This window comes from Tribolium castaneum, chromosome 1 (assembly GCF_031307605.1).
Source record: "Tribolium castaneum strain GA2 chromosome 1, icTriCast1.1, whole genome shotgun sequence".
NCBI lineage: Eukaryota > Metazoa > Arthropoda > Insecta > Coleoptera > Tenebrionidae > Tribolium > Tribolium castaneum.
This window is the reverse complement of record NC_087394.1, coordinates 9,161,934-9,171,819: the sequence shown is the minus strand read 5'-3', so window position 1 is coordinate 9,171,819 and position 9,886 is coordinate 9,161,934. Positions and strand designations below refer to the sequence as shown.

Sequence of the window (9,886 nt, the reverse complement as noted above, 5' to 3'; positions counted from 1 at the left end):
GGGATCTAGGTTATGTTTACTTTATTTACCTTGAGGTTGGGTTGCCATGCGTACAGACTGCGGAATTGCAAAAGCGCTGATTGGTCGGATTGGGCCTTGGCGGAAAGCTGGACCAATCGGGGCAAGGGATCTGGTTTTGAATTTTTGCAAGGAGTGGTGGGGGCACTTTTATTGCTGAAAGGTGTATTCACTCCAAATTAGTTTTTATCAAATCCAATAATAACATAGGAAGTAACGTAATAGAGGAAATTCGACTTGGATCAGAAATTATTAAACCGTTGCGTGTACGTAATCGCGAATGATTAGCTTTATCAGAACCTTTGACAGGTATTTTCCGCTTGAGAAGAATAAGAAACAATAATCCCACTTTATTTATAGCTCTTCTAAGACAAATTAAGGTACAATAATGACTCCAGCACTTTTATTGTATAAAGTTTTCCTTTAACTTTTGAACGCTTGATTTGGCAAAGTCATTTTGTTATTTAAAAGTGAATTAAATAAACAAATAATTAATTACTAAAATTACTTGTACCCCATTTCAGTTCTTAGTAGGATTGAAACAGCGTGTTTGACTTTTTTGGAGTGAAAATTAAAGCACAAATTGAGTTTGTATAAGAAAAGAATTCTGACACGTTTTAAGCTTAGAAAACCCACCAGAAACTCTCACTTTGTGCAAAATTCTACTCTGAACTGAAATGGGATATATCTGAATATAATATATAAAGGGTGTTTCACATAATTTAACGAGACATGCGCCTGTAAGATGCAACCAACAATACACAATCCGATACGAACTCGATTACAAATTTTGTAAAATTGGATAGTCTTTTCTATATGTAGATTCGGCTTTTTTTTTAAATAATCTGGAAACATTAAAAACTGAGATCTACGTATGAACAGGGTGTTTAGTGTGTACTGTTAGATTGGTAGTACTGCTAGTATTCCCGCGCTCGTAAGCTTCCACCTGTCATGTTTTGTGGTCCTGTGATCCTGTCAAATCCAATTCAAAACGTGTTGTGCTAAAGATTTAGGATTAATTTTGTTTAAAGACGTTTGTAAAGTGTTAATAATCGTTTTTAGTTTGTGTTTTAATAATTATTTATTGTTGAAAGTGGATTTGTTTTTGGACACTTGAAGACAATCATCAGACGAAGATTTTAAAGAATTTTAACAATTTTTCTCAGGTAAATGCATATATTCTTAGTTGATTATTAATAGGGGCTTAATTCTAAACATTGTGATTCATCAAAACGTAAAATAAAACGTTTTAAAGGAAAAGATAAAATATGGTTTTTGCGGAGTGTTAGTAACTTATTTTTCACTTAATTATTGGCTGAAAATAGTATATTTTATTCAAATCTTTAAAAATTGCAACACCTTTAGTTAGTTGGTTATTAAGGTAAATACACTAGAATCATCTTCATGTGGTCTCTTGATAAAACACATGATAATTGTCATGGATTTCCAAAAATTAAATAATTTAATTTATATTTTTTTGTGTTTTATAAGTTTGTATATTTGGCTGTGTATCTAGGTGCAGGCCCCGTAAAGTTGAGTAAAACACCCTGTATTCTTTGGTCAAAGCAGCGATCCAACAACACTGTTTCTATCTTTTTAAAAAAAAGGATCATCAACCTTATGCGTTTGGAATGCGATTTTGAAACCCATGTTATTTTTTTAGATGAGCTTAACACAAAATTAAGTTTGAAAATCAGAACATTAATAGAATAATACATTAATTAAAAGTGTCAAGGTTTCAGTAATTTGTTTGGGGAATACTTTGCAAGTCAGAATGATGTCAATTGTAAAAAAATGAGTTCAAATTAAATATCATATTCACATTTCGACTCTGGAAATTAAGAAAATTAAGAATCGGAAAAATTGGTGTTTTTTAGGCATGAGAGAGATATTTCAAAAACTCACAAAGTAAAAGACTCCACATTAGATGTTAAAATATTCTGTACAAATTTAATTTTTTTTTGAAAACTAAATTATTATTAAAAGCACAAAAATTGAAACAAAAAAACGCTGACGTTACAGAAAAACAAGTATCAAATGAACTAAACCCCAATTACTTCATCCCTCAGGTAAACATGCAGACTCACTAAATTTGTTTTTAAACGATTAGAAAACCATAACACGATTAGAATTTCATCCCCAAGGTCAGTGACCCCAAATATTTCAAAGCAAGATCCGACAATAGTTGAGACTTATTATAGTTTGTTCACCCCTTCAAAACTGTAAAAATAATCCTGTGATACTGAAATTGAGGATTAAATCTACAGCCGAGTTTTACCATGACACCCCACAGAGTGGGCGTAATTAAGCCTTTGGTGCGGCAGGTAATAGGGGCTCATTTTTCGGATTTGTTTTTGAAGAAATTATTGAAAACTGGAATGTAACAACCAGTTGATAGACGACAAAATTTGATAAAATGAAATTGAAGGTTGAAAAATTTGAAGTGTTTACTACAAATTGCTACCAAATGCATATTTTTATGCGTTTTTGTTAATGATTTTGTTGGACAATTAAGCAAAAGCTTGACAAATGCGAATGCTAGTTTTTTGAGTGTTAATAAGTAGTTGCTTGCTATTAACATTACAGATGAGAGTAGTTTGCACTATAGGTATTTTTAATTAGTTAGTTATTAAAATAAATACATTAGAATCATCTTCATGTGGTCTCTTGATAAAACACGTGCTAATTGTCCTGGGTATCCAAAAATTAAATAATTTAATGTATATTTTTTGTATCTAGTGTTTTATGACTTTTGTATATTTGGCTGCTCATTCTAGGCTCAGGCCCTGTAAAGTTGAGTGAAATACTCTGTATTCTTTGGTCCAACCAGTGATCCAACAGATTTTACCCACAAAAATTGTAGATACCACTTTTCCTATCTTTTATAAGAAGAAAGGGTCAACAAAATCTTCAAAACTTAGTGTATTTTGAATGCAAATTTGAAATCCGTGTTAATTTTTTTAGATGAGGTTAACACAAAATTGAGTCTTTAGAATTCAAGGGCGGTTTTCCATGGTTTTCTTTTTTTTAGAAACGCTTTAGGTTGGCGCCACCTGTCGATAATTTTTCCCTTACAAAATTAATTAATAAGTAATTAATAATAATGTATTTGTGGCAGTAAAATAGTTACAATATAATTAGTTACAACAAAAAAAAAATACGATAACAAAATTAAAATTTTCTACAAGTTGTTCCTACCACAGAATAATTCCTTCACGTCATTATTATAATATTTTTGAATAAAACAAAGTAAACAAGTTGCTTATCTTACTTCAAATTAATTGAAAATGTAACAAATACATTTTGATATGGATTTTAGAATAAGATATTATACTTTTTATTTTTAAAAAACCTAGAAACATTAAATAAAATATTCGAAAATATAGTGCTGAAATATACTTTTAAAGGGCTGTTAGATGCAATTTTGCATCTGTTAGATTTCTTAGTCAAATTCAAATTGTGCGTCTCGTGTTAATGATTTATGTTGCCATTTTTTCTATAGTTTTGAAACAGCAAGTATTTTTGTTTCACGCTGTTTTTCTCTATGATGTATGTGAATTTTTTCAGAATTTTTGTACCTTTCTTTTTAATTAAAATAAAAAAAAATAAGAATAATAATTACAGTAAAACCTTTCAACAACGAACACCAGATAGGGAATCTTCAATTGTCCGTTGTGGAGAGATGTCCACTAATGAGAGAGGTGAAAAATTTTAATATAGGTTTTGTTAGGTTCCTACAAAAATGTCCGTTGTAAAGAGATGTCCGTTATTCGGAGATGTCGATTAAGGGATTTCTACAGTGTTCTTGTAAAACGAGCAAAAACTCTTATAAAAAATTTTGCTAGCACCACAATAACATTTATCTGAATTTTTAATTTTTTAATTAAATTAATTATTTTTTAGACCTAGCGATGATTTTAACGGGTTTTTATCATAAAACAACCTTTAAGCATCGTTCAGATCTTACAAGATCTCAAATAACACAAGAAGTAACAATTATTTGCTTCCACATAACGTAATTAATTAAATAGTTATATAATTTTAATGATAAGAAATTATAAGGAAGAAAAAATTCACACGTATCGAGAAAAATTCAAAATATTTAATAACAAATTGTGAATTGTGTGCGATTATTAGTTATTGAAGTACAGTAAAAATATACTCTTAGTAGACTTACTCTGTATAATTGAACTTGAAAAAATAATTATTGGTGTTAGTTGTTTTGTTTTCGATTATTTGAAGACATTAATATGATCAAAATTTTATAAATTATTAACAGTTCTCCTCCGGTAAGAGCACATGTTATTTGTTCATTATTACTATTATTAAAGGCTTAAATCTATATATTCTGACGCTTCCAAATGTGAAGTAAAAAACTTTAAAGAAAAACTAAAATTTATTAGTGGAAGGACTACCTACTGTCACCTACATCCTATACGATCTATTATGAACCAAAGTAATTCAGTGTTGCCAACATAATTTCAAAGTCACAGGTTTGTTTGATCAGATGTTATATTAATTTTACGTGTAGTTATTGTTCCTGTATTAGTAAAAATAAAACAATTTTAGTAAGTAATACAACTTTAATGTACATAAACCTACAATAAAAATATAGAGAGATATGAAAACAATATTAAAAAAGCGCAATCTTTGGTATCTTAGGAATGTAACATCCAACAGTTGTACAACAAGTTAACAATCCATATCTCGAATGTCTTCAATAAAATCTTTACTATCAGTTCGGCCTTTGCGGAATCTTAGATTTTCATGTAACAAAGAAGTGTCTTCATCCAGGGACGAACTGGAAGAACCTAAAAATAAAAAAAGGTGTGTTAATAAGGTAGTAGGTGATTAGTCGTTTGTTTGAGGTGTCAAAAATAATAATTTACTCCAATGTAAACTTTATCGCGTCTTTATTTTCCCTATCTCTTATCATTTTAACGGCACGACATTGAAACTATCACAATGTATTGTTAAATTAAGTGGAACAAGGTTAAAATGCAGAACGTTTTTTCTTCCAACATATTAAAAAATTAATTCAAAACAATGAATGTCGAATTTCCTTGAGGTTTATTTACAGTTGTTTTTGGCAAAAGAAAAGTACATTATTTTACATAACTACTTGTAACAATTCAAGCATAACAATATCAATGGCAATTAATTTGAAGGCGCTATATGATCCATTTATCTGTGAAAAAGTGTGACGCGAAATCTTTTTTACACTTACCACTGTCAAAGTCTTTCAATTGTTTGCTATCGATTTGACTTTGAAGCAACTGGAGATATTCTTCCGAGTTGATAATTTGGTACCAACTTATCATGCAAACTATAGCAATGAAGACCAAGTTTGAGGTGATACCTGAAATTTAATGTAAGAAATGTGCAAGTCATAGTCACAAGAAATTAATTACCAATAGCAGCAGAGAAGACCGGCCAATTGTACATCAAAAATCTTAGTCCGGTAAAGTGGGCATTAATTAAAAATCTGGCAGAATAAATCTCAATGTGTCTGCTTTGAATTTCAATAAAAATATCAGTAACTGGTTCACTCTGAAAATAATTCGTAAAAAATAAGTTCAAGTTAGACTATTTCTTACTTCAACTTCTTCAAAATCTGAAAATAGCTCAACGTGTATGTTTTGTTTCTCCTCAGCACTTCCAAATACAAAGAAAGGACTGAAGACTAATTTATACAGGGTGTCAAGTAAATATCCACGATAATGTAGCATTGTAGAGCGGCAGGAGTTTATAAGGATTTTGCCATCACTTCCAACAAAGTCGGCACATACCATAAACATTCCTAATAACAATATTAATTGAAAAATTATTTTATTAATAACTCAAGACCTCTTTTTATTATATTTTTTTTAATATAATTTACAAAAAATGCGGTTCGAATACAATTACTGGAGTGCTTTTTAAAATAATAAAAAAAAATAGGGAAGGGAGTGAAAGTCATGAAGTGCTGCTAGGGCTAATGAAATTACACCAGATCTGGTAATTGTAATACTAATTTACTGATATGGTAAAAACTTTTGTGATGTTTCTAATAGGAGTGTAAAAATTTTTTAGAAAAAAAAGTTGTAACTGTCTGCGGTCACTTACAACAGAATCATTTAACAATGATTTCTTAAAAAATATTGGTTAGTTTATTTTTTAGTTTCTTGTTTAGTAAAATTTATGTTACTTTTTGTATTTCTGATTTTTCTACTCGTTTTTTTTGTAACGTGTAATTCAATTACTCCTCAAAATAATACTTTAAAAAATAAGCTGAGAAAAAAACAAATCGCCTGCTTAAAGTATGTATGTAAATAGAACATGTTTAAGAGAAATTGTGTTATTTGTTTTTTACTAATCTAGAGAGTCACTAAATTGTGTCGAAAATGATAATTTTTTTTCGTTGTTTATTCAAAAAATTTCGTTACAACTGGTTAAAAAATCAGGACTTTCTAAAACTACTAAAGTTGTGTTATGTTATTACCTATTTTAACTTCTTTTGTTTGATGTAGTTACAATTTATATAGTTATTTTTCAAGATCTTATCAAAATATGCGAAAAAAATCGTAAAAATAGATCGAAATTGATGTGTTGGAGCAAAATTTCGTCACTAAAAAAATTTACGAAAATGTTTACTTTTTCAAGTCATTAAGCACATTTTTTTGTGAGAAAAGGCCAAAAGATCTCCTAACTAAGTCGAAAACTACATTTTTTCACTTCTCTCGTTTTAAAAAAACTGTAATTACGGCGTGAAATTTTGTTAAAAAAATCACAAAAATTTCCAGTTTAGGCCAGACTTATATTTACTTTTTGAGGTTTTTGTAACTAAAAACTGTAACTAAAAAACTTGTAACTAATTCAGAAAATAATATTACGTTCATAACGTCTAAAAACAAGTTCTTCTGATTTCTCAAAATATCAGAATATCTTCACCACACAAATATTTTTTTAAATGCCAGACCGTGCAGCATTTTTTATAATGGCAGAAAACAAAGCTTATCAAAAGGGTCTTTAAAAATCGCAAACCGACAAGGACTCTTTAAGGCTTAATATTTTTTTTGCTTTGTCAAAATACCTTAACACAAATATTACTTTTTTCAAATGTCAATTAATGTAACAATTTTACTTGTTTTTGTAGAAAACATAGCTCGTTAGAAGGGCTTGCAACCGTAAAAATATGATAAAGCCTTCTTAATAATTTTTTTGTCTTCTCAAAATATCTTCAGAATACAAACTACTATATTTTTTTTCAAATATTAACTGTTTCAAAACTATAAGAACGCCAACGTCGCGTTTTACCGATTTTTTTTTAATTGTAAATTATCTACTAAACTAGACCAAAAAAAATACAACCAAAATAGAAATAGAAAAAATAGTATATTATAAGCTGTTTCAAAACTATAAAGGCGTTAACGTCGCATTTTCTCTCCAAATTAGCTGTTAAAAATTATTTATGCAATTCAAAAGAATAATAGCTAATGTAATTTATACTTTCAATGAGACATATAATTATTAATAATTATTTTACAATTTAATCAATCTTATTTAAAAAATAATTCGGTAAAATGTGACGCTGGCGTTTTTATAGTTTTAAAACAGCTATGCACTAGTTTTATAAGATTTAGTTGTGGCACTCATTCATCGTGCTCCAAAACTATTCGTGCCACGAAAGAACGTCTTACAAAACACGTATAATAATATACTATCTTCCTCAAAATACTATGACAACATAAATATTATTTTTTAAGTGTCATTCCGTGTAGCGGTTTACTTGATTTTTGCAGAAAACAAAGTTTATCAAAAAGGCTTTCGACTGTAAAAAAAAATGAACCGACAATTAATTACTCCTTAAGACATTATTTTTTTTTGTTTTCTCAAAATACCTCGCCAATACAAATATTTTTCTCAGGTGTCAGTGTCAGTCCGTGTATCGATTGTCTATTTTTTTAAGAAAGCATAGCTTGTATAATTATGATAAAGCGGCAATTAGTCCATAGAGACATAGTGTTAAAAAGGTCATTTATAAAATGCAATCAAATTAATATAAATAAAAAAAGTTATTAATCTTATTATTCAGACTCTCATTCTAGGGAGGCTTATATTTTAAGACACCTGCGCTCTCTGATGGTCAATTCTGAAAAGTTATCCACTGCGAAAAAGCGGGAAATTCAAATGAGATGTAACAGTTATTACAATAAATACCTAACTTTAGGCAAATTGTAAGAGTTACTGTATTAAAAGAAACTTTAAAGGGCTCTCGTAAAACACTGCGTCAATTGTTATAAGAATATAAAATTGAGTTTAAACAATTACACTTATTTTATACAAAAAAGAAGGTATTGAGCTATCATTTTGAAGCAATGAGCGTACAATTTTCCATTAGTTGTGTTCGCACTTACCAAGATCGCGATTTGTGGGAGATTCAGGCATTTCTAAATCTAGGTGAATTTTGTAGGGTTGTCCTAACATCAAAAGTCTTTGACGCTCGGTTAATTTAATGTGAGCTGAAGGAAAGCTGCAAATGGCTTTATTCCCAGTTCCAGCAGCACATGACTCCTTATCACACGATCTACAATTTTTTCCTATAACATTTTGCTTACAACATTTATGTAACTTGCCTAAACTTGAGATAAACAGGCCGTTCATGTGAAATCGTAGGCACGTAGGCGTAATAAAACGCTATATACATGAAAATAGCCAACCAAACCAATAATGCGGTTATTAGCGCCACAACAGTGCCCCGAAATAAGATTTCTCGGACATTGTTGACCCCAGTTTGTGTTCTTGTTTTGTATAATTTGACAGTGTCGTGAATGAATTTGATTAGAGGCAACTTAATTCGCTGTCTTACAAACTGGCGGGGGCCCATACATACTGCACATTTTATAGATGATATAAAATTAAACATTTTCAATAAAGAAATTTCCACATAACCTAGCTTTCCCAAGTGTCAAATTTTCAGGTTATGCACTACGGAGATGAACGAAGCGACTGATTTTTGAACGATGAGAGCCCAAGGTTTTAGATAATAGGTGAGATAATGGTGATCAAAGTTAAACTTTGAAGCTTGACCTTAGATAAAATTAAAAATGAGTCATTGATAGTGGAGATAAGTAAAACGATCGCCTATTAGAAAAAAGTTGTCTCCACTTTGTGGCCAGAAATTTGGAAATTATGTTGGCATGATTGACATTTTTATGATTTTAATACAGTGGAGTCCAGTTATAACGAACTCGGAAAATGTATTACAATTACATAGTTCGTTATATCCTAGTGCTAAACTGCTAAAAAGTGGCTTCTTTTCTCAAAGAAAATTTGAAAAATACTGCTAAATTTGTAATTTTCGTTTTCATTTTTTCAAGGGAAAATCAAACGAAGCGGAGATTTTTAACTAGGTCCTTCTTCAGGCACTTTTTTACAAGGAATCTGAATCTGTCATCGTATTTTTCAAGGCGTTCTTGATGTCAGTGTTACAATACTCAACCTTCGTTTTTCTTATGGAAGCCATATTCGTTTATTGTATTTTTGAAAGTGTTTTTATTTTTGATTACAACGATCTATCACATATTATAATTGAATTTTTTTACATGCTGATCAAAATGAAAAAAAAGCATTTTTGCGAAGAGTGCTTTGGAAAACACGCCAAAAATTTTGTTTTTTAACAAACTAGATTTTGAAGGTTTAATTGAATTTGGACCTGGAGGGTTCACTTTTTCGTCAAGCTTACTTATTTAAAAATCTCTCTCATTGAAAGTATAAATTAAGATTAACTATTATTTTTTTGAAATGCATGAATAATTTATAACAGCTAATTTTGGGAGAAAATGCCACGTTGGCGTTTTTATAGTTTTTAAACAGCAAATACTTTGGT

The 9,886-nt window shown here is 29.8% G+C and overlaps 1 protein-coding gene across 1 annotated transcript; it reads right to left on the bottom strand.

Annotated features, from left to right (window-relative positions):
- Positions 1–4,581: 4,581 nt before the first annotated feature.
- Seipin (seipin) lies at positions 4,582–9,026 on the bottom strand. Its single transcript, XM_008200933.3, has 6 exons — positions 8,634–9,026; positions 8,415–8,584; positions 5,616–5,818; positions 5,430–5,568; positions 5,246–5,377; positions 4,582–4,829 (listed from the first exon to the last, which is right to left on the bottom strand). The coding sequence occupies exons 1-6, from the start codon at positions 8,921–8,923 to the stop codon at positions 4,711–4,713; spliced, it is 1,053 nt and encodes a 350-aa protein (XP_008199155.1). The 5' UTR covers positions 8,924–9,026; the 3' UTR covers positions 4,582–4,710.
- Between the last annotated feature and the right edge of the window lie 860 nt (positions 9,027–9,886).

Excerpts from the sequence above, each read along its gene's own strand:
- Seipin (XM_008200933.3), bottom strand. The coding sequence starts at position 8,923 with ATGTTTAATTTTATATCATCTATAAAATGTGCAGTATGTATGGGCCCC. Across the intron at positions 8,585-8,633 it reads CCTGTTTATCTCAAGTTTAG|ATCGTGTGATAAGGAGTCAT; the intron begins GCAAGTTACATA and ends AAAAAATTGTAG. Across the intron at positions 5,569-5,615 it reads CAGATTTTGAAGAAGTTGAA|AGTGAACCAGTTACTGATAT; the intron begins GTAAGAAATAGT and ends AATTATTTTCAG.